The following is a 24,702-nucleotide window of genomic DNA, read 5'->3' as shown; positions in this document are numbered from 1 at the left end:
ATATGCTAGAGTTCGGCATTTCTCTAAAAAAACAGTCGTATTTTGACAACAGAGAATTACAGTATCGCGTGGAGGTGCAAAACCGAGTTTATCGACGTGAGATGGCACAGCTGGAACTGGAATTGGCGAGATTAGAGAAGCAATTGGCGCAGGAGCCAACGGAGCCTTCGCGCGCTTCATCAAGCACTTCGATTCCGCAACGAAATCCGAGCATCGGGGGTGGTTTGCCTCTGTTATTGCTCAGTGTTCTGCCACCGGTTATTCCTCGAGCCAGCTGGCCTTCGGCAGATTCGTCCGGTAAATTGATCATTATAGATAATTATTGAGATCCGTCGTGCAAAAAAATTCTGTTCCAATCTTTGCTATCTAAAATCTTGAAATTACTTTGAAAATTTAATCTACCTTTTTCGTCCGTTGAATTAATCAAGATGCAACAGTGAGATAGATTTCAACGATGGCAGAAGTCCGACAAAAGACGCGCGTCTTTATACAGTATGAAGAAGATAAGAGAGTATTGATCGACCACCATCGTACATCTTGTATCGTATCTTGCAAAACGATATAAATTGATTTTTAGTAAGTTCTAAATTTGGAAGCTAATATCCGTATTAATTCTATGAAAAAGTGACAAAAGTTTTTTTTATTGAAGACGGAAAGTTAACAAACATAACATAAAAGTACTTGAATATATATGATAAAAAATGTTGGCTGATAGATTATAAGATAAAAAGCACAATAAGAGATAGGAATAGATATGCCAATTTGCACGACGAATATCCGGCTTTGCAGGCAGAAGAGAAGGAAGGATTTACAAGTATTAATGTTTTTCTCGCTTCGTCGTTTTTCCGTCGATCAGATGTCCGAGAAAGGTGACAGAAATCTCTTTATTGCACGTGATTGCCTGAAAACTACCCACGTTCACCCACGTTCGCTTGTTTGACTTGAAACGTGGGAGAAGAGTTCGAATTATAGAAGATGTTAGTGTAGAAGAGACAGAAAATATCCCGTTTAAAAGTTTAAAGCTCCTCTTGCGCATTGGGATGATTTGTGAGTTTCATAAATTAGATTGGCGAAACAAAACAATTATTCTTCGGAAAAAGGACATATGCATGCGCAAACTTAGCATTTGAGAAATTTTAACTTTCTTGCAGAAATTTTAACTATAGTGCGTAAATTTATTAGCTGTATATATTTTATAAAATTGTAAATATATTTAAGCTTCTTCGTACTTAGTGCAAAGGAAAAACTTTATAACGAAAAAAAGTAGCAATGGACACAATCCTCTTTACTAAAGTTTTAGAAGTATTTAACTTTAGACTTAACCACATACAATGAAACCATATTGAATAGAGAATTCTAGATGTTCAATCTCGCAGAAATAAATCCCTCTCCAATTATTTTAATTTACTCTATTTTTTTACAGATCTCTCTTACAGATAAAATTCAATCGCTCGATTATTCACTTACATCCGCCGCGGTGGGCGGAATACACGCGTGTAATTGATTCACTTATGCGTATCTCTCGTGTGCACAAAATCTCTCATGCGTTGATAAAAGGAAATTTCCCTTGAAAGTTCATCGGTGGATTATGTCATTTGCAAATGATTGTACTTTCACTCGCAAAATATCCGCTTTCAAGTGTCATGCACACGCTCCGGTAATTCACCAACGACATTATACGCGAGCGCAAGACGTGTATCGGATAGACCTCGCGCATCCTATGTGTATCAATTATCATGCGGAATCAACTTGACCGTGATCGCTAGAATATTACCCAATATTATTAGCGAGCAAGAGCTCGTGAACGTAGTTTGATGCGTTTCTGATATATCGATCTTATCGCTTTCGGATCTCGCGTCTCTCGAAAATCTCGAAAATCTCGAATTCTTTTCATAAGTTCGCACAATTCAGCATACATGCAAATCGCGTACTGCATACCGACTGCACGTTCCACCCCAATATTTCTGAATGTCTATCATCAACGGATCGAATGAAGTCAAAGACTGCGCATCGTCTATGCATACATACGGAGTGTTTCACCACTGCGTTGGAAAATTGCTGAATCGTAGATGCTTTGAGAAATTTCGAAGCCGTGCTTTCCTCGAAGGAAATTTAACGATCTAATTTCAGAGCCGTTTTCCGTGTAAATTTAGTGGATTTTAAAACATAATTTATAAGCTTGAGTTGTCAAGATAATTTCCTCTTATATTAGAAATTCTGAAGAATGTTGTGAAAAACATAATTTTCCACTCGAAAATAATATTAAAACGTAATTTATCAAAAAGCTATCGTGGAAAGAAATTTTTCGCTGAGATGACAGAGAGACATAACTACTATTTTCGTGAATCACATTAATTATATACTTGCATACACGGTATAAAATATTCTCACATGTATCACAGCGTTCATAAACTGAAACTCAGATGACGGAAACATCTACTAATTATCAATCTTTCAAATTACGATATTATTCACAAGTATATCAAAATATATCTGCCATTATTGATTAACAGTTGTACAGTCCTTATAATTAATTCAAATTATTAATTAATCCGAATCACACTTGTATCAAGTTTGAATCCGTTTTCAATATTAATAATTATCTAAATCTTTAGAAAATATTTTCAAACAATAAATTGTACCGAAGAATATTTTAGAGCTTGTCAAACGAACAAACGTACGAGGAATAAATAGTTATATTACGTAATATTTTATTCTACTGCGAAAAAAATATATATTTTCCCTTCTTCTTCTTCTTGAAGAAAATTTTCATATATATATATATATATATATATATATACTAAAATTGCAATTATATGTGAATATATATAATCCGATCAGTCGATCCAAAAAGTTGTACGGAAGAGAATATTCATATAAATAGCTGCATATAATGTCTTACTCTATTGCTAGAGTGGTATACATTTTCCCTCCTTCCTCTCTTCTACTGTAGGCGATTTTTATACTGAAGCTATAGTCATAAGCCCCGGTTAAAACATTCGAGAAAAAAATAATGATTTCATCAAAGAATAATGATTTCAAAATAATACAAATTTGATTGCGATTAAAATAAGCTGTATTAAATGATGTTAAAACCAAAATTTCAAAATAACTACAATAATTACATTAACAATAAGTGAATGACGCAATCGATGTAAGCAAAAAATAAATAAATATTGATTGTTTATATCCTCATAAAATTATTTCTTTGTGATAAAGATGGATAAATACAGATGAATAAGTTTCTTTCCCAAATAATACGGAATATTTTTTGCAATGAAACTTATAAATGACTGCAAATTCATGACTGGCTTCCGCATAAATGTCGCCTAAATTCATATGCGCTTTCTGCGGAATTGACATCCCGACGACTAGGTAGAATCCAAGCCTCAACAATTCGTGTCCATCATAATGACTGCTCGGCATATAATGAGGATTCGCGTCATATACGAATTGGCCCTTGTTGAAATTAGGCATACGTCGCGGTACCGTAGCATTTAGCAGCCAACCGGATCTAGAACCGGACGATCCCAGACAAAGCCTGGCCGACCTTTACAAACTGCATCGTCGTCGGGACACCGAGGGGCCGAATCGCCTGGGCGTCTTTCAACGACTCTTCAGCCTCTTCGGCAGCAGGCCGAGTAGCAGAAAAACCTCCACTGCATCATTCACCGGTAAGCAAGTGTCGAAGAATAAAAGAATAAAAGCACTTCGGAGAGCTCAAGGCGATATGGTAGACACAATTTAACTATGTACGTAATGACGTCAAAAGCAAGGAAATTTTTATCACAAAAGAATTTTTATAAAAGCACGTACGGAAAAAACTACGAAAAATAAACTCGAAATAAAAGATTGGAGCCAAAGCAATTTATTTTATAATAAATTATAAAATATATAATATTATAAATTATAATAATTGTAATAATAAATGGCTTTGATTCCATTTTCGATAATTTGCATTTCATCTCAGCTTATGTTTATAAAAAAAAAAGTATGCTTATAAAGAAATAAACAAAAATAATTTTAACTTATTCTAAATTATATATAATTGATAATCGTAAATCTCAAGAAAGAAAAGTTTAGTTTACATATTATATAACATATTGCATAGCATTGTATATAGCATTATATAACATAGCATTGCATAGACTTAAATATTTTTGGTGAACGCTGTTTATATTTCATGTTCGGTTGTCACATCTATATATAATTCATATATGTATTTGAAATATCATTATCCTGCATATATTACCTTCATTAGGAGTTGCATCGGCGCTTCGAGTCCATATGGGTTACATCGCCGGTTTAGTGCCCGGCACGAAAGCTGCTTCTACTTGTCAGGTAGATGCCCAAGGCAGTCACTCACCTCATGCACGATGCGGTTCAGGACCAATAATTAGTATTACTAGCGAGGAAGACCGTAGATTGAGCCTAGGGCTACGTCGCAAGGAAAGTAGCGAGCCTAGAGTAAATTTCAGCTTACCGCCACGTAAGTGACCTATATAATTTACATCTTATTTTAATTATATGAAATATCTTACTACAGATAAATCTTTATTTTTATATAAGCGTCACAAGAATTTTTTTAATTGCATAAAAACATTAAAGGTATTAAATTTAAAGATAAACAATTTGTATTATATAAGAAATTCAGAGGAAGAACTACAGTTCTAAATATCTTATGTATCTTACGTATTTATATGTACATAAATGCGTAAAAAAATTTTGATAAATTTTCAAGTTTGAGTATTGCGATAAAGAGGTCGAAAAAATTTTTCAGAGACGAGCACGAGTCAATCATCTTCTCGAGAAAAGATACGCGGTTCGCCCCGGTTTCCTCACCGAATAGTTCCAGCGAATAGTTTAAGTGCTATAGCGCAAGGTACATCGGCTTCGAGACCGCATCGTTGGCATTCGATGGAAGACGCGACAAAACCGAAAACTGCCCAAACAACATCTCATGATTCATGCAGTCCTAATTTCGACGTATGGGCCACAAGTGAAGTCGGGGTTCCTTTTAGTGAGCTTGCCAATACTGTCAGAGGTAGGAAGCCGCCGGATTCTTTGACTCTGACTATCACCGTGGATTCAACGGCGAGTCCGGTTGATACAAGACTAGGCAATGATCTGAAGAAGCTGTTTAGGGAGAATGATGGCCAGGAATTGGTCAGTCCTGCCGAACACGAGCTGAAGACAACTCGATCGAGTTCGTCATCCTCGTCGTCTCTGAGGATAATCGGTGATATAAACGATGTGTCCTTAAAGAACGATTTCACTTCAGAGATTCAACAAGATACTGTTTCGAACTTTTGTCAAGAAACAAAGTCTCGTCCATCGAGTCCGGTAATCTCGGTGGTCGATACTGGTGGATAATCCAGGGGAGGAATCGAGTATCGACGTGGATATTCACGTCAACGCTTCCTGCGAGGAGAAAAGATCAACTCATGTAACATAATACTGTGCACATGTGTGATTTTAACAGGTTTATCCAAGTGATAAAGTTGTTGTTTAAGAGAGATTATATAGCGAAGAAAATTTCCAAACGATATTGATTTTTTCGCGTTCCACTCGCAACATTATTTAATATTTTGACTTTCGCTAGAGAGCGATTCTATCAAAATATCGTAATCGCTTGGCAATCCATCAAAATCAAATCAAATTAAAAATTGGATATATTTAGATGTTTCATATATCTGATAGATCGAGATAGATCATCATTCACATGCAACATAATATTCAAGTAATATCGTAGAGAAATGACTTTTGTGAGTACGATAAATCTTCGTGATGGTTTACATATATAAAATAAAAAACTTATAAAAAACATTAAAATATTAGCGCATCTGTTAGATAACTTAAAATAAATATTCGACAAACTGACTAGATCTTTCGATAATCAATTCATATATAATACAAAGTTGAATAGTATGATAATGAAAATTGTTTATTAGGAGTTATAATTAATTATTCATTAAGCATATAATGGTTATAATTGAGTAATGAGAGCCAGCGATTGTGAAGTGGAATGCTATAAAATCAACACTCACTGTCAATGCAATATAGATGACCGAAGGAAAAAACAATACAAATGTCCGACTCAACACTTAACGCAAAAGAATTAACTTTATTAGAGTGGCTGAATCAATAAATAAAATAGTGTATTGAGAATTTACAAAGTGGCATATGTGTGAATATAGATTTCTTGTTTCGTAATGCCCAAATTGCAAGGATTACGAATCAATCGCAACGTATAATGTCAAACATGTGTGTTCGCTAGTAACTGTGCCAAAAAAAAAAAAAGTAAATAAAACCCGTGAGAGTATACAGTTTGTCTTTGGTGAATCATAAAAAAGGGGACCAACACACTTACGATATCCTTTATGTATTTTCTTTCTGGTGAAATAATCTTGACTTTAATTATATAAGTTAATCTAAAAGATATAATTTTCCAAAAATAATAAAATAATATACTGTAAGAGCATTTATTTTACCTCTTTTACTATTGATTCAAAATAACAAAAATAAAAAAACCTAACATTTTTTAAAAATAATACTTACCTTATATATTATACAGATTTTTTTTTTAATCAAAGATAGAATACTTTCGTAATTAAAAGATCTGTAAGCGTGCACGTTTCAAAAGACAAACTATAAGTGCTCTTACGGGAACTATAAAATCCCATACGGGATTACGATCAAAGTGTTCAGTACCCAAAACCTTTTCTCTAGTACCTGTGCAATGAAAATATATCTGCTCGAAATAAAGCAGTTTAAAATATGCTACACGTTTTGTTTGTAAAATGTGAAAACGTTGAAACAGATATTTTCATGCCACCGAATATTAATATATTAATATAATATAAATATGTAGATAAAATACAAATGGCAGGGACATGATCCTGTAAAAAATGATTTCCTTACGAAATCTATTCGATTTGTTTCAACACTCGGATATCTCGATGTGTCAATCATTAAAACTTTAGCAACTAAGCAATAATCAGCATTATCTGTGCAAATAAGAACGATGTAATAAAGAATATATATTGTACTTATCTTATCTTATTGAGCATTGTTAATCCTGAAATCTTTTATTCATCCTGAACAAAAAATGATTAATGTGACAGATTTACATGAATTCTCATTCAATTAATAAAAAATTTTTTTATTCTCATACATCGTAAATGAAATTATATGACTAAAAGCTATTATAGTACAAAAAAACATTAATTTCTATAGAGAATAGATAATTATATACATTATCTTATATCTGCAATAAATCCATATATCTTTCGCGAATTTTTATGAAAATAATGTTTATATATGTTTTATAATAACTTCACTTTTGGAGTTAATATCCATTTTGTTCAGAGAAAATAAATAAAAGTTTATAACAAACAATAGAAATTATAATTCCATCAAATTAAAATTCCATATAATAAATATATAAATAAATACATTTACATATACATTATGAAAAAGGTTAAATTAACAAAATATTTCACATAGTGTGCATAGATATATATAGTATATAATAAAATTTTTTTATTTCTACGATTAAAAAGTCCAATACCAAAATTGATCATTTTCTAATAATTTGCCTGGATATTATACAAGAAAGTAATATTTTACAATACGTGTGTGTGAGTATGTGTGTGTGCATGCATATGGTGTGTGATGGGTATGTGTGAAAAATTTCCAATTTACTAATATAATATTACATAATAACAATAAAGAATTGAGCGTTCAAATATACACAGAAATAAAATTAATGAATTCGTTATAGTACAGCATTGTTTTTCTTTATATTTTTTATCACTTACTCTATTGCAATCTGAAAAAAATCAACATTCGTTAAATTGATATTGCTACTTTCTCAACATGTATAATAAATTCAAGTTATATAAATACATTACTTACGTTAATTTTTTCTAGAATTATTTCTGCTGGCTTATCCAGTTTCATTGTCTCTTTTGGATTGCCTTTAACAACATTTTCTTCCTCCATATTAGTCTTCTTTTCAGGGCTTTTAAGGGCATTTCTCGCTTCTATTCTCTTACGATTTAAAAAAGCCATACCATGCACTCTCAAATGTTTGTCTACTGCAGCCTTATCTTCGAAAACTGCCATACAGACGTAGCACTGATTAGCCACTGTCATTTTTCTTTCCGCTTCTGAGTCGTCATCGATACCAAGAGCATAAGAAGGGTTTTGATTCATATAATTGATAGGATTCTCTATTCCGTGGAAAGCTTTGAGATGCATCTGCAAGCTAGGCGCGACCACAAAATTCTCGCCGCATTCCAGACATATCAGGTAACGACCTTTTAGTCGATGATTAGCAGCGATGTGCTCTCTCAGATTAGACATGTCGGTACATCGTTGATCGCATTTCTTACACTTAAAATTTCCTTCGCCGTCCTCTGCTGTCTCTTGTTCCACGCATAATCCTATAGGCGCACTCGTATCCTTCGTTTCTGTATGTTTCTTCGTAGTCCAACGACGTTTCCTTTTGGACACGAGTAAAGCGCTATCCGCTTTTCGTTTTCTGCTATTGATAAATTGCTTGTAACCGCCATTAATAAAATCAGGTGATACCCGCATTAACTGTGGAGTGATTATCGCCAATCTGCATTCATGCGAATGCTTTTCACGAAAGTGTGTCTGCACCACGGATCTAGAAGTATTAATCTGTTCACCGCATAAATGGCACAGATAATCGACATTTATCTCTTGCGCATCTCTTGTTCCGTGTATAGCGATACGCCCTATTGTTTTGTTATCTGCTTTTCGAGGGAGAAATTTTTTCGTCTTCGCAACATTCTTTGAATCATTATCTGGTTCGTAAATTTTCACAGACTTAAATAAATGTTGCGGAATCTTGGCAAGTGGAGGAGGTTGCAAAATACATGTCATGTTTTCATCTTCTATTAGTGTATTATTCGGTTCAGTAGTAACAAATGACTCTATATTCGGTTTACATATTTTTCTAATATCAATTACCTTTATATGACCATCTATGCTTTTTTTAGACATAAACTCAGAATCTAAAATTCTTCTGCATGATTCAGTCGACGAGATTACACGGACATTATGTGTGTCTGTTGATACAATCAATTCGTTGTTGGTTTTTTCAGGCTCTTTTGTCTTTTCTATTTCTTTCTTATTGTCGGACTTACTATCATCTAATTCCATTTCTTTCGCATCTTCGACTGCTAATGGATCATCTTTCTCATCTATAACTATTTCAGCTTGAGAAGATTGAGAATTAGATTTCTCTTTTGCTTCGATTGAAGTTTTCTTAGATTTGGATGACTTTAAATTGCTTATTGATTTAACATTGAGAATTTTTGGCAATGAACTTATTTTTTGCTCATCATTAACATTTTCTATTGTTGATGGCTTTATTTCTCTTCTAGACCATGCCACGTCCGAATCATTATATTTCCAAAGAGATATTTCGTCTTCTGTACCATGTTCGAATATTTCTGAAGAGATAGTTCGAGCATTCACGATTCTAGGTATTATAGTATGTTTCGCTGCTTCGTTCGAAAACGTATCTATAAGATTTTCCGAAACATCTACATCATTATTTACATCAGTTTTCAAAGAAGGTGTCCAAAGAATATCGATCAATGCTTCTTTACTAAGAATCTCCGATAAGCGATTCAAATGCTTATTTCGTAAATGATCATTTAAAATCGCAGTCGTATATTTATTTTCTACTGTTATCAACGAGCAAAAGGGACATTTAAACCATATTAATTTTCGAATCGCAGGATGCATCTCCGTATACCACATTAAATTCTCAAAACGTATGATTACATTACCTAATCTGCATTTCACCAATCGTATCGGATTTCGACTCCGCACAGACACATGTGTCTCTGTGGAATGTTTTACATATTCACTATATGAAGAAAGTACCTTACTACATACTTCACAAGCGATCTTTTTGGTGCTGTGCATGATAGCAATATGTCTGGTAATCGATTCCATATCCCTAAAACCATCTATTTCGCAAATTTTACAAGAAAGAATAAATTTTTTCAAAGTATGAAAACAAACAGTCCATGTGTGAACTTCTAAAGATCTGACAGAAGTGAATTTGGATTGGCAGTTTGGACAAACGTAAGGCTCGCAATTCTTGTGATAGTTTTGATGCGCAATAAACTGTGAAAGATTATCTTGGTAAGATAGACACTCGTGACAAACAAGTTTATAACAAGAACAATATATATTATCGTCCTTAGGTAATCTCGAAAATCCAGGAATATATGACATAGGTTTCACAATCTTATTACATAATGAACATTTACTTGGATATTGCTTTTTCGATATTTCTGATTCCCATTCATCTAATATCACATCATCGTTTTTCATATCTGTCACATCTTGATTACTGTTGTGAAGGCATTTTTCTAATATATGTTGGAGAGTATTGATGGATCTGGATTTTTCCCAAAGGACATTGCTCGATAAAAAATCCAAAACTTTTCTCATTTCTTCACTAACAAGTTTTAGATGATTAATCCGTTCTTTCAATTCAAAACTATTTAACTGGTGAAATTCATCAATCATTTGCTCTCTATATTTTGGTATCACTTCAAACGTATCTCGAAAGCCTTCTTTTGAAATACGGTCTACTATTTTTATATTCATATAAACATTTTCATTTTTCTCGGTAAGTGATATTGTTTCAAATAAATATTTCTTTTCTTTGATTGTATTAGAAGAGGATTGTACTGTGGTTAATTGCGGAAGTGCAATCTTTAATCTTTTGTGCATATTTTTTGTAATATATGATTCGTATATCCAGCCAGAATTGCTGGATGATTCAGAAGGGGATGGTGAAGGTGTTAAACAAAGATTAGTAAAAGAAGATGTAGAAATATCATTAGAAACCGAAGCTATTTGTTCCATATCAATATTCTCAGCCATACTAGGATTAGTAGATTTTGACATTGACATGTGCTCAGATGCCAGCTGTTTTATAGTTTTCGTTGTGCTATTCACAACTGGCAAATTAGAAGAGTTTTTTGTATCCTTTGTAACATATTTTTGATGTTTAATAAAGTATTTTTTTCCATTTTTTATCAGAATTTGTTCTTGTTTGTTGATGTTAATGGAATTACACATCTTCTTTTGTGATGATATATTAGTATCCGTAACATTACTATTATCTAATACCAATGTGTTTAATCTTTTTTCAGTTACCTCATTCTTCTCATAAGCAATTACGTTATTTGAATCCGGTTCAATAACAACCAATTTTTTATTGGAAATAAGATGAGATGGAAGTTGACTAATTATTGATGTAATATCTGCATTTTGTGAACTTCCATTTTGCATTTTAGAATTATTATTTTTAATTGATGTTTGAAGATCTTGCTCCAAATGATTTGAATTAGTTTTAGGTAAAACTTTCTTACGAGAAACTGGAATTTTAACTGGATTATCCAGAATTTTATTAATATCAGTTTCTATAAACTGATTGATGCTGTTTTCTTCAACTTTTTTTCCAAATGGCTCCTCTATTCTATATTGTTGCACACAGTCTTTGGATGATTGTCTAATGACAAATTTTTTGTTGGAACTTTTGTCTGTTTTTACAGCAGTAGTATTTTCTCTAGTCATATTTGTTTCCAGTGGATGAAGATCTTTACAAGTTGCAATTTTTTTTTTATTATTTATTTTTACCATATTAGTCAAGCTTTTATTATTGTTATGTGCTGATTTTTTAATAACTTTTACCCGCCTTATGGGTACATAACTCACTGATGATTCTGGTTCTAAATATTGTGAAGTAGGACCGCAATCCACAAAAGCAATATCAGTTGGCATACAAGGATTATCTTCATTTTCTGATACATTTTTATCTGCAATCTTATTTGCATCGTTGTCTTTAACACTGTCATCAGAAAATTCAATATTGAGAGAGCTTTTGTTAATACTATATACACTGTCAGAAGAATTGAAATTTGTAAATTCATTTACTGTTGACTTTTCAAAGGTCTTAAATAATTGTCGGCCTTGGTAACCCTCAACAATTTTACTTATCACATTATTATTACTTTTACCATTAACTAACTTCCACCATTTATCTTCCAAGTTATATTTTTTTAACCAATCCATAATATGCACACGTGACAAAAATGAGTGTTCCATAAGTGCTTCACATATTATTTCAACTTGGGGCAACCAGTCATTCTCACACATGTTAGCAGATAAAGGCATTAATATTATGTCACCCATATCCACTCCGCTTAAACCATGCATTTTTACATGTTCCCAAAATTGGCATTGGTTGTAGAATACTTTTGTAACGCCTGGCTTTTGATATCTAGGTAAGCCTCTTCTTCGCAAATAAAAACGTTTATCAATGTCTTTTTTTGTGCATATAGAACATGCAGAACCTGTTTTAGTTATGTGGGTACATATTGTTATAAAACAATTGCGACACAAAAACCCTAAGATCCAACTACGTCGTTTGTTATGATCTTCAAAGCTACTTTGAAAGCGAAAACTGAAACATGAAGCATTGGATTTATAAAATAAAATATTTATAAAATAAAATATTTATAAAATAAAATTATACAGTTTAACTATTATATAAACTCACCAATCTTTACAGTGTTTACACACATATAGTGGATCAGATTCCACAATCTCTTCACTTAAGGATGCTGGTGGTTCTGTTGGCATATAAGGTAAACACTTCTTTCCAAACAAAGCATCTTTTACAGCTATTTGATATGATAATCCTTTTTTATTTTCAATTCTACTATTCTTGTGCAGTTTTGGGCTAATATCGTAAGTACATTTTGGATCAAGTAAGTTGGATCCAACAATCTGAAAACAAATTGTTGATGAAATTATCTTATTGTTACATAAAATTAATCATTACTTTTTTTATTAATATAATTAACTAGGCTTTTACAAGTCTGTTTATGAATGTAAAATGTGGCAGTAGAAATTTAATCAATGTTCTCACACTATCGCAAATTATATAAGATGCTATAAAACTTGCTCCATTCATATGCATACTACACAAGCAATACATCCATTATTTATTTAGTAATCAACACAATGAATGTATAGTGAACATAAAATTTTCCTCTTATGAAGTTTAAAAGCCAATTTGTCTCTTGCATATACTTGATACTTCACCATAGATATTTGTTGTGGCATATCTGTTGTATTATATAGAATTTAATAAATTAACATTGTTGTAAATCACAAAACTGCATCTTTCAGCCATGACGTGTCTTCGAGTATTACTCGAGTTCAGTCGGTAAAACAGTATACCTGTATGACAGAGCTGCCATGGCGGAGAGATATTGAAACAATTTGCGATGCTGAACGATTTAGCATTCTTTAAGCTATATTTAATATATACTTTGTCCACGATGCGCTTTATGAGAATTTTTATGTTGTAATTTGGCAAGATAAAATATGAGATAAAATACCATTGATTTTGCAGAGCAAACAGATGTAGTCATTGAGGATTCCATGATACTTTATAGCTGTAACTGTAAATTGTATGCCATTCTTTTAATATGTCAATTCAGAAAGATCTTCCAATGCAGAGAGCCTGAAAATGTATAAAAATATATTATATAGATGTATGTTTCATCATATAAGATGTTACAGTTAGGATGCATATATTCTAATAAATCAAATTAAAATATTAAGAAGTATTATATATCATTTATATGAATATATATGCACTTAATTATTCCAAACATATATACCCTACATTTTTGTAGTATCCATTGCATGACATGCCATGTATGTTGAAACAAAATGGAGAAATAATATATATACTTATCTCATGTGTGTATATATATTCTGTACTATTTATATATGGATAACACATGCATCAACTGTAAAAAAAAGCTAACAATTAGCTTTAAAATAATGCATACCTGAATGAAAATATAGATGCAACCAAAAATACTTATGCTAGAGCTGTATAACGTTATTCTCTTTCCTCGACTATAAAGAATAGCATACTTTGATAATACTAATCTTCTTGTCACTGTGATGTCAAATTTCGCCTGAAACAAAATAGATATTTTATTATTCTATATTATATTATAATGATATCAAATAATGCTCAATAAAAGAAAAATCAAAAAAAAGAAATGAAACAATCATACTCATATATATGTGCAACAATAAGATAAAGTCATTAACATTTGATCCTGATACAATCTCTTTCTATGTTGTTATATTTTACAATTACATTATATAGAAATTATTATTTTGAGGTGTAATTAATACCTTCTCACACAATATTTTTAATAACTTATAATCATGTCTAACCTCATAATAATCACTGCCAGAGTGCGCTAGTATCGGAAACTCGAATATATTTTGCAACTGTGGATGCATTCCGATATTCGCTGCCAGTCCTGGCAGCGCTGCGGTATCACTTCAAAATGCGCTGCGGTAAGCTTTCGAAAAGCTTGTGAAAACATATGACATCATAGATTTTGTCGTCACTTCCTGCTTTGACTATTTTCAATATATGTAACAATAAAGAGATAAAAGACTTTTCTTAGAGCGATTATTTAATAATGTGAAAATTTAAGTAAAATTGTATTCTAGTAAAAACATATACATATATAAAGTGTTATCATGTCATGTGATATTATACGATTGTCAACATAAAACACAATAAAACTTTTATGTTTATATGTATAATTATATGTCATTAATATAAATGTGTATAATCTAATATTTATATAAGTCATATAAATATTATTTAAGACAAATATTGTAATAAAAATATTGAAATGGACAAACAACTCCATCTAGCATAAAAATGCTAAAATTACTTTGACTTTTTTCTCCCACTTTTATATACATGTCCTGTGCGCATATATTTCATATTTCTTCATTCGACACAATACAATGTAAAGCTGGATGGCTCCTCGTTCATTAAATTTATTTTATTGTCGCTTTAATAAACTCAATTTTATCCAATAGAATCAATTTATCAAATAAAAATTTTACATGAGCGTTTTATATGAAAAATTCCATACAAGCTATTTATAATTAAAATTTTTTCCGTGTTTCTTTCATTTTCAAATTGTCCATTTCTTGTCGCCTGATTCATTTATTTTTCCGCCTCAAGAAATCATATTATCGCCACATATATAAGTTACATTACTTGTAACAATAAAGTCTATGGCTGAAAGCTTCGTAGTCTCTCAAAAACACGGTAAAGTAAAGTCGTATGTCGTAGGTTGGTAACGTCGGTTGCGCAATTGCAAAAATGCCGTTTTATCAATATAATTCCTTTACTGGAAGAATAAAACCGTCTACCAGTTTTCAACCGCTTTATCCTCTTGTAAGTGAAAATGCATGTGATGTGTTGTATGACGAAAATCAGTATAAAAAAATTATGACAATTTTGACATATTTTTATGCAAATTGTCCGGTGGATTATGAGTTGCATTTCATATATCACTTTGTGATTTTGAATTTCTCCGAGAGTGTATTATTTCCATGGAATCAGAAGTGTTTTGTTTTTTCTCTGAATACGATAGCGTTCAAAATTGATCGTCAATTCATTATCAAGTTTGATTATCGAACGTATAGAGTAGTCATTCGGCCATATTCTTGTATGGATATAGTCCTGCATTTTATGTAACAGATTGTGCTAGATTTATATTATAAATATAATGCGTTATGATGTTGATTAGTATAACAGATAAAATATAGATTAAGACAAGCCAATCTTTTAATCATTATTATTTTGAAATCGAAGAATGATTAATATGTCATACTCGGTCATACTATAGTGTATGATATTCTATATTTATCTGTTCGTACCTTTATTCATATTCAGGGGATTGTGTAAGAGATTAATCTTAATATATTACTAATTTTATTCAATATATGTGAAAGATTGTTTATATATTTCAGTCTCCTATTCCTTTACAGAGGACAGAACCACCAGTAATAATCTATGACACTATCAAAACTAAACCAGTGTCAGTTACGCCAAAGTCAGGATATTGCACTGACAAACCACCTACTCTTGATCCAAAAATGTGGGCAAAGTACAAGCATTTTCAGGTAATTGCATATGTTAATTATTTTTAACTACAAGTGATTTCTAAATACAAATTTTCTTCAATATTTGCTTTTGTTTATAGGCTGTAATTGACAAGCCTGTATACCTAGCAGGTGGCAAGAAAGACAAAATATTATTTGGAGTTACAGTCGCATACCTTGGTCTTTGTACACTACAATCACTGGTGTTTATTGCTAAAGAATGCTTGAATATTATTTGAATATGAATAAGTGAATATTATGTAGATAATAAATACATAGACTATCTGGTATTACAATTCTCTGTATTAACATTGCAAATGCGCTGGAAGAGAATTATATAGAATTACATTAACAAATTAAAAAGATTTATGTATTTTTTAATTAATGCCAAATTTCCTTTATGTCCAATTTCAAATGTGTAGCTTCATCTGTAACTTTTAAATTTAGATTTTGTACAAAAAATTATGATAAAAAAAGTTCTAAATCTTACAAACTAGTTCATAACAAATTTACTTTATATTATGGTAAAATAATATTGAAGATTGCTAATTTTATTGGGAGCTTTTATATATAACTTTTTTTCTCTTGGAAAAAATGCATTGTGCAACGCCCTCTTGACAAATAAAGTCTGCTATTCGATCGAAAGGTTAAGTCAGGTTAAGTTTTCATAGGTAATCATTTACTTGAAGCAAAAATAAAATGGGATAAATTGTTGAAATTAAGAAATTTTTCAAAAATTTCTCATAAAATCATCATAAATACTACATTATCATGGAGGAACAAGGCAAACCAATTGTAGTATTTCATCCAATTATTTCCTCCATACAGAAAATTGCTCTTTACGAGACAAAATCCGTAAGTTCCAAACAATATATATATTTATATTTTTTTTTTCAATTTAATTATACAAAATCATAATTTACATTTGTGTTTTTATATTTTGTAGCGATTTTATCTAATGGGATCAAACAATATATTAACGCGTTTCCGAGTCTTGAAAATTGACAGAATGGAATCTAGAGAATTGATTGTAGTGGATGATAAGAGAGAATACACTCAGGATGAAATAAAAGATTTGGTCAACATGATAGATATGGGTAATAGAACACGAACAGGACAACGCAACAATGTTGGCGGTGTTGCACGTGTTGTATCTGCTTTTGGAATTGTCGGTAAGATCATTAAGCATTTTCTTTCTAAACATACAATTAATAATTGCACGTATATAAACTTCTATATATATGTGTATTAAATGTATTAATTTATATAGTTTTAATACACATTTTGAAATTCAAACATTTATCTTGTATTTATGGCATATGCACTTTCTTTTTTGTACTCTTTTTTCCTCCATTATTCTATATTATTGATGCAAACATGTTGAAACTTAGGCTCCTCAGTATGATGCTTTATGCTTCTTCATTAGCGGTATGATATTTAACTGCTCTACCACAACACATATACATACTATTACTAATGCTATTTATATTCCTATATCAGACACTAAAAGCATCTTATTGGAAGTTATTATTAATTGCACATCATACAAAATTTAGTTTACTTACATTTGCTTGCTAATAAAGGCAAAGATAGTAAAGATCCTGCATCTAGTTCGAGTAAATCAGAGGAGCCTGAGCCACAAGAATTACATAAGCCACTGCATAAACCGACACAAACTAAATTCACCTGGAAGAATATGTGGCAGAGAGATACTTTCCCCAGGCTAGTACGAGCTTTAGCTCTTCTTGGTAAGGCATAATAAGCTTTGTATTGACAAAGCCAAAGAAAATTAAAGAATAGCTTTGTTGTAGAGAGAATTAGCGATGGGAATACAACGGTATACAAATTACTTATTAATGTATCAATGTATTATTACAAATTGTTAAGCATGAAAATAATCGGTGAAATTATATTCACGAAATATCTTAGATATTAGTTTTGAGAGAATATGCTTATATTAGATAGTACAATATAGAGTTATATAGTTAATATATTGATATTTAATGCAACCAGCTAGAATAGAATAAGCACTATATGATTTGCAGACTAAATAAACAATATTCTTAATCTGATATCTTGGTCTATACATAATACTTTCTTATGCATGATGTGCTATTTATTTATGTATTTATGGTATTTCTCGTAGGCGAGTAATTAAGCTGAATGCACTGATATCACACCATATTGGATATTATATTTGTATATAATGTGTGCTTATGATTCTGACTATATATATATATATATATAATATATATATATATATATATATATATATAATTATTATATATAAATTAGTGTAATAGATTATTAGTAAAAAGCTTAATAGTATACAATTCCTTTTTGAAAAACTGAGATAATTAGCAATATATAATAAAAATATAAAGTGTAGCCATAAAATAATATAATTAGTAAGAGTCATCTAAAATAATTAGTAAGAGTAATTATAATGATAAAATAGAAAAACATGTTTTAGAAAAAAAAATATTTAATATCTAGGTTTTGTACGTTTCTTGGAGGGATATTATATAATCTTGGTTACGAAACGTCGCCGAGTTGCAGTTATTGGTCATCATACGATATATAAGATAGAAGATACATCAATGATATATATACCAAATGATATTGTACGAGTGTTCCATCCAGACGAACAGAGATATGTAAAGATGTTTCAAAGTATCGATCTCAGTAGTAACTTTTACTTCAGTTACTCATATGACATATCGCATACTTTTCAAAGTAATATGGCACCACCAATGCATATTAAATCTGATATTCCCACTGATATTCCTATTAGGCAAAAGGACTCTGAAGAATTGGAGAACTCTGAAGATTTTTTTAATATGTGGGCATTTAGGAAAGATTGGCAGACTGAATGGTATATTATGCACTTTGAAACTTTATGAAACTTTGATGTAAAACTTTTGTTTCTTTATATACATAACTTAATCAAAGAAAATAATTGAATATTTTATTTAAGTACAATACATATTAAGGACATATGACCAATAATGATATGAAACATGATTATAGTAAAAGTGAGAAATATATGGATTATGGTATTCGGAGTAATCCACATCGTCGCTTTGTATGGAATTCGCATCTGTTAAAGCCTGTAGAAAAAGATTTGCATCCTGACTGGATATTGTATGTAATACATGGCTTTATTGGTCAATCAAATGTGAGCATTTTTGGGAGATCTATGTATGTTACTGTTATTGCCAGAAGAAGTAACAAATATGCAGGGACACGTTTTTTGAAACGTGGTGCAAATTTTGATGTAAGTGCACAAATGTATTATGGTATGCTTTTTTCATAAATATTTGTGTGTTAATAAACTAAACCAATAAACGATTATATGAATATAGGGAGATGTCGCGAACGAAGTAGAAACGGAACAAATCGTCCATGATTCTGGTGTGAGTTCTTTAAGTAAAGGACGTTTCAGTTCTTTTGTACAAATGCGTGGATCAGTGCCTGCTCATTGGAGTCAAGATGTTAGTAAAATGGTACCAAAACCGACTATAATTTGTGATTTGTCCGATCCTTATGTAGAAACAGCAGGTATTAATATATAAAAATCAAGAAATTTGTTTTTTCATGTATATGAGAGATTATTGTTTTTATATATTTAAAATTATTTTAGGAGCACATTTCAATAAACTGTTAAAAAGATATGGATCACCAATAATATTGTTAAATCTAGTTAAAAAACGAGAGAAAAAAAAACACGAAAGTACATTAAGCGAAGAGTTAAGTGTGGCTGTAAAATATTTAAATCAATTTTTACCTCCAGAGCATCATATCCAATATATAAGTTTTGATATGGCGCGTATGAATAAAAGGCAAGGTTTAATTTATAACTTGAAAATTCAGAAAATGACAATATAATCCTATTATTATAATTTCCTTTTTTTCTTTGCAGAAAAGAAGTGAATGTTATGGGACGTTTGGCAAATATTGCTTATAATGCTGTGTTAAAGACTAGTATTTACCAATCACAGAATCCTTACTATAGTCAGAGATATCTTTTCTCATCACAAAATAATAGCATCAGGAAACTTCACAAGACGAATTCAAACTCGACTTTATCATCTAATTTAAATGATACTAAAAGCTCTATCAATTCTTTAACTAAAATGGATTATAACAGACAAACAAATTCTATACATGGTTCCAATTCAAATACTGATGTCAATAAACTAAATGAGTTAAATCAAATTGAGAATAAAGTGGCAGAATGTTTTGCTAGAAGAGGAACTGTACAAACTGGGATTATCAGAACAAATTGTGTAGACTGTTTAGATCGAACTAACACAGCTCAGTTTGCAATAGGAAAATGTGCCTTAGGATTTCAATTATGCGCTTTGGGTGTATTAGAATCTCCCAAACTTGAATTTGATTCTGATTGTGTGAGGATGTTAGAAGAATTATATGAGGATCATGGAGATACTTTAGCCTTGCAATATGGTGGCTCACAACTAGTACACAGAATTAAAACATATAGGTAAATAAATATGATTATATGTAAGCATGTAGAAAATATAAAAATAAAATAAAGTTAATCACACAAAACTATTATTATTTCAGAAAAACTGCTCCATGGACAAGTCAGGGTAATGATATTATGCAAACTTTAAGTAGATATTACAGTAATACATTTAGTGATCAAGAAAAGCAGCATACAATTAATTTATTTCTGGGTAAGTAAATACATATCTGTAGTATCTGATCTTTGTAAAACATTCCACAATTATTTAATTTATATATATATATATATATATATATATATATATATATATATATATATATATATACATAGGATTATTTGTACCTGAAGAGGGCAAGCCTCCAATATGGGAGCTTTTGACAGATTATTATCTTCATCATCCTCCTGCATGTCGCTACTCGCGTAAAACAAAGCTTTTGACACAATGGTGGGATCAAAATGTATTGAAATGTCTTCCTTATGCATTTGATGAAATAACTAAATCTTGTTCAGAAATGATACAAGTGGAAAATTCAACAGAGGAAATGATTGACATTTATTACGATTATCATAGGTATTATTTATTTTGTGATTTTCTATGTATATCATCTTATATATTATCAATTTATTCTTAATTAAAAAGTTCAATATAAATATTTTAGGCCATATGAATTGTCCTTGTTATCTGAGGTATATGCTTATAAAATAAGTCACTCTATTAGAGATTTTATGCCGCATTTCACTACTTGCTACAGTCCATTTGCTGTTCGTGTACGACCAGGTAGACGAAGAGAAGAAGCAGGTAATAAAAACTTAAATATGAAAAATCCATCTATGACTGGTCAAAGCAGTACAAGCAGTACAACGTCCAGTGCAAGGTATATATCAAATTTCTTTGAAAATTAATTGCAATCATAATTTGTCAGTATTATTATATGGATATATTATAGTTCAAGTGAGGACTCAAGTTCAGATGAAGATGAAAGTCATCAAATGGATGATTCTCAATTAATTATTTCTAAAGATAGCTTAGATTTAATATCATTTGAATCATTGTTCCCATCTATGAAAGAGGTATATGGAACACAACCAGATTATCCAAAACGAAATGATATCCTTCTTTATAAAAGGTAATAATAATAATATTCTTATAAATAAAATTTTTACTCAATATTTTTCCTCTTTCAGATTTGTTTTAATAGGACGCAATGCAACATATACCACAGATAATAATAAATTGCGTTCAAAATTAATTCAACAAGCATCCTTTCCTGAATCTATGTCTACTGTTATTACATTACCTGGTGTTAAAAATGCCAGTATAAATATATATAAACAATATGTGAAAAGAGCCACGGTATGTAAAAAAACTATGATGTACATAATATAATATTGTAACCATAAATATTCTTACAGTCAGGTGGTTCAATACCAAATTCAAATGATATAAATTTATATGAAACCTATGCTACTCAGTATAAATTGCTTATGAAAGGAACATGCTCTGGATAAAATCAAATTTAGCATTTAATAAATTAAACTTATTGTATATATATATTGTAAATATGAAATAAAATATATAGTAGATATTCTCTACATAATAAAATATTATTGCCAATGTTATGGTTACTTAACATTTGCTATTGCATTTTGAATTTTAAGAATTTTAAGAATGGACATAAATAATTATTTTATTAAATGCGTGAGAAAAAAATACAAAATATCCGTTTACCAGTCAAAATTTATTGATACCAGTATAAGAAATATATATTTCCACTTCCATAATATGGAAATGGAACTTGAGTGTTTAGTTTACTTCAACTTCTTCTTTGGCCGGATGTTATTTGTATGACCACACTTTTTCTTACGACAATTAGTTGCTCTAGGATGAAGACGAGCATAACATTTGCGACAGATCATTTTGTCACAGTTATATTTCTGTGCAAGTATACGCAAAGTAGGTTCAATTACACCTCCTCGGAGACGAAGCACAAGATGGAGAGTGGATTCTATTAAAATAGTTATTGCATATTTCAATATTTATTTCTATTTCAATGAAAGGTTCAAAATGCAATGTTATATAGGGTAAATAATCTAAATCGTATATACAAACTTTAACTTTTATGATCTCAAGTTCTGTAAATTATTAAGAGTTGTGTATATTAGTACCTTTTTGGATGTTATAATCAGAGAGAGTACGTCCATCTTCCAATTGTTTGCCAGCAAAAATAAGCCGCTGCTGATCTGGCGGGATTCCCTCTTTATCCTGGATCTTGGCTTTCACATTTTCGATGGTATCAGAGGCTTCTACCTCGAGAGTGATGGTCTTACCAGTGAGGGTTTTCACGAAAATCTGCATGTTGTCTTATCTACATTGTAAGAGAATCAAGAGAATCATAATTTGTTACGACAATTATATGATTTTAATGATACAAAGAACAATCTTTCAATAATCGTTTGATAATTGCAAAGCTTCTTTTACTTGAAAATGTTGCGAGGTAACCGAGACTTGTTTCGTTTTGCAATTTCTATTCAAAAATATAACGAGAGAAAACAAGACTGTGACAAATAAACACTAAATTTAGAAGAACCAGAAAATTTTCAACATTGACAACGAAAAATGATTTGCGTATGTTAACACATCGCATTGCATTTGTTTCTCACGCGACTTTTGTTTAACTATTCGGATTTTATAAAAGAATGAGAGATGTTACTGCTAAATTTACAACAAGATTTAATGAAAAATGAGAAATGTTCATATTACAAAAAAATGCTTAATAATACATCGCACTTACTGTTCCGACAACGTGCTGCTACTTAACCCAACCTACAAAAGATCTAGTAATGGCTGTGCCGTCACTGCCGCCCAGTATTGCGGAAGTGACGTCCATCTCGTGCGCCATCTTGTCTACGCTTCGAGTTTCGATACTTCGAGAATCGCATTATCGATACAGTTCTCGTCGGGAACGCGTCGCACTGAATTGCAAAATCATAATCGAATATCGTCCAATATTTCTTGCGATCGTTATTATCTAAAAGTGTTTTTTCGCGCGCGCAGAATTATCGCGGGTGTCATAAATGTCATAAGTCTTGTAAAGTATATATCGCACGCGTTCGTTTCAACGGTTTATACATCGCGACAACTTGCCGTTGTTAATATTGCGCGTTTCACGTATTGCGTTCATAGTCGATCAAAATCTTTGCATATTCTCGAAAATTAATATAGTTTTCGTGGAGAACGCGTCGCATCGGATTGCAAAATCATATTGGAATATCGTGTTTCTCGCGCGCGCAGAATTACCGCGAGTGGTATAAATGTCGTAAATCTCATAAAGTGTCAAAGGCGTTCGTTGCGACGGTTAAATGGCGTGAACTTGCCGTTATATTATAATATCGCGCTCCCCATTTCGTGTATCGCGTCCGTGATCGATCGCAATCCTCTTTCGTATATTCTGAAAAGTGCGTCGAAAGCGTAATGGGTATATCATCATATCGCCAGGTATGTTTAAGTTTTAAAAATATCTAGTATTGAAAAGAAAAAAAATCTCGCATTTGAGCGAGATATACATGTACGCGCTCATTTGTATGCGTATGTATGCTGCTTCCCAGGCAAGGTCTCTGCGTTTTGGACCCGCTCGAGCGATATGCAAATTTCAGTAGTTAAACTTTACACTGTAACCTAGATGCTCACCTATGTGGAGAATAGGAAGATCTCGCGATTATACACGATTTACTATGTCGCCGAGATTTCAACTGCAAGCGTAAGATCTGTGATTATTACAAAAACATAAATCGTTAATACCACTCGCTCCTCAAGCTTGTTATTGCGAAAAATAATTCCTTTTTTTGTTTTAAATCAGTAATTAATTTTAACATTATTAAAATTTCTTTCGCCATCTTAAGCTTTTAATTCGCAACTTGATTAAAAGAAATAAATATTTTATTCTGTTTAAGATAAATAAACTAAGGTTCTCTGCGAGAGATTAAATAAAGATTGGATATTCAATTTCGCAAAATGAATTCTTTTCAATTCCTTCTTAATTCAGCTATGTTTCATAGCGCACAACCATTTCTCCGCTTTCTTCCGTTCATATGCGTCCACCGGATATACTATTCCATAAACTTGAATGTGCTTCGCGATACTCCGACGA

The 24,702-nt window shown here is 31.3% G+C and overlaps 5 protein-coding genes across 16 annotated transcripts in view; 3 read left to right on the top strand and 2 right to left on the bottom strand.

Moving 5' to 3' along the window:
- The window catches only part of LOC126850732 (gamma-aminobutyric acid type B receptor subunit 2), a 66,159-nt gene extending 59,138 nt beyond the window's left edge, over positions 1–7,021 (top strand). The window contains exons 16-19 of one of the 2 annotated variants that reach the window (XM_050593986.1): positions 53–297; positions 3,474–3,674; positions 4,262–4,489; positions 4,781–7,021. In XM_050593986.1, the coding sequence (XP_050449943.1) occupies positions 53–297; positions 3,474–3,674; positions 4,262–4,489; positions 4,781–5,373 (1,267 nt within the window). In that variant the 3' untranslated portion in view covers positions 5,374–7,021. Of the gene's footprint in view, positions 1–52; positions 298–856; positions 870–3,473; positions 3,675–4,261; positions 4,490–4,780 lie in introns of those variants that run through there. The other variant, XM_050593988.1, reaches the window with a different exon arrangement.
- Positions 7,022–7,146: 125 nt separating this feature from the next.
- Positions 7,147–14,417, bottom strand: LOC126850733 (uncharacterized). Of its 7 annotated transcripts, none has more exons than XM_050593994.1 (7): positions 14,326–14,408; positions 14,014–14,057; positions 13,757–13,883; positions 13,467–13,591; positions 12,620–12,849; positions 7,918–12,523; positions 7,147–7,831 (listed from the first exon to the last, which is right to left on the bottom strand). In XM_050593994.1, the coding sequence occupies exons 4-7, from the start codon at positions 13,509–13,511 to the stop codon at positions 7,817–7,819; spliced, it is 4,896 nt and encodes a 1,631-aa protein (XP_050449951.1). In that variant the 5' UTR covers positions 13,512–13,591; positions 13,757–13,883; positions 14,014–14,057; positions 14,326–14,408; the 3' UTR covers positions 7,147–7,816. The 7 variants fall into 7 exon arrangements, with proteins under 7 accessions (XP_050449951.1, XP_050449950.1, XP_050449949.1 ...); XM_050593993.1 differs by having other exon boundaries at positions 13,752–13,883; positions 13,958–14,057; positions 14,284–14,340; XM_050593992.1 differs by having other exon boundaries at positions 13,958–14,057; positions 14,284–14,340.
- Positions 14,418–15,187: 770 nt separating this feature from the next.
- On the top strand, positions 15,188–16,430 carry LOC126850751 (uncharacterized). 2 transcript variants are annotated; one of them, XM_050594042.1, is made up of 3 exons: positions 15,188–15,355; positions 15,952–16,086; positions 16,167–16,430. In XM_050594042.1, exons 1-3 carry the CDS (start codon positions 15,281–15,283, stop codon positions 16,302–16,304), a joined length of 348 nt encoding a protein of 115 aa, XP_050449999.1. In that variant the 5' UTR covers positions 15,188–15,280; the 3' UTR covers positions 16,305–16,430. The 2 variants fall into 2 exon arrangements, with proteins under 2 accessions (XP_050449999.1, XP_050449998.1); XM_050594041.1 differs by having other exon boundaries at positions 15,191–15,355; positions 15,934–16,086.
- A 249-nt stretch (positions 16,431–16,679) lies between these two features.
- LOC126850736 (polyphosphoinositide phosphatase) lies at positions 16,680–22,159 on the top strand. 4 transcript variants are annotated; one of them, XM_050594020.1, is made up of 14 exons: positions 16,680–16,920; positions 17,012–17,237; positions 17,649–17,813; positions 18,562–18,940; positions 19,096–19,342; positions 19,431–19,626; positions 19,709–19,907; positions 19,988–20,569; positions 20,653–20,765; positions 20,885–21,125; positions 21,214–21,429; positions 21,502–21,681; positions 21,740–21,908; positions 21,968–22,159. In XM_050594020.1, exons 1-14 carry the CDS (start codon positions 16,837–16,839, stop codon positions 22,061–22,063), a joined length of 3,093 nt encoding a protein of 1,030 aa, XP_050449977.1. In that variant the 5' UTR covers positions 16,680–16,836; the 3' UTR covers positions 22,064–22,159. The 4 variants fall into 4 exon arrangements, with proteins under 4 accessions (XP_050449977.1, XP_050449976.1, XP_050449978.1 ...); XM_050594019.1 differs by having other exon boundaries at positions 19,709–19,912; positions 19,993–20,569; XM_050594021.1 differs by lacking the exon at positions 17,649–17,813.
- A 115-nt stretch (positions 22,160–22,274) lies between these two features.
- On the bottom strand, positions 22,275–23,481 carry LOC126850750 (ubiquitin-60S ribosomal protein L40). The gene is made up of 3 exons (XM_050594040.1): positions 23,347–23,481; positions 22,721–22,920; positions 22,275–22,560 (listed from the first exon to the last, which is right to left on the bottom strand). The coding sequence occupies exons 2-3, from the start codon at positions 22,908–22,910 to the stop codon at positions 22,364–22,366; spliced, it is 387 nt and encodes a 128-aa protein (XP_050449997.1). The 5' UTR covers positions 22,911–22,920; positions 23,347–23,481; the 3' UTR covers positions 22,275–22,363.
- Between the last annotated feature and the right edge of the window lie 1,221 nt (positions 23,482–24,702).

This window comes from Cataglyphis hispanica, chromosome 7, assembly GCF_021464435.1.
Source record: "Cataglyphis hispanica isolate Lineage 1 chromosome 7, ULB_Chis1_1.0, whole genome shotgun sequence".
NCBI classification, from domain to species: domain Eukaryota; kingdom Metazoa; phylum Arthropoda; class Insecta; order Hymenoptera; family Formicidae; genus Cataglyphis; species Cataglyphis hispanica.
The sequence above is the reverse complement of the archived record's forward strand: the minus strand, read 5'-3'. Positions and strand labels throughout refer to the sequence as shown.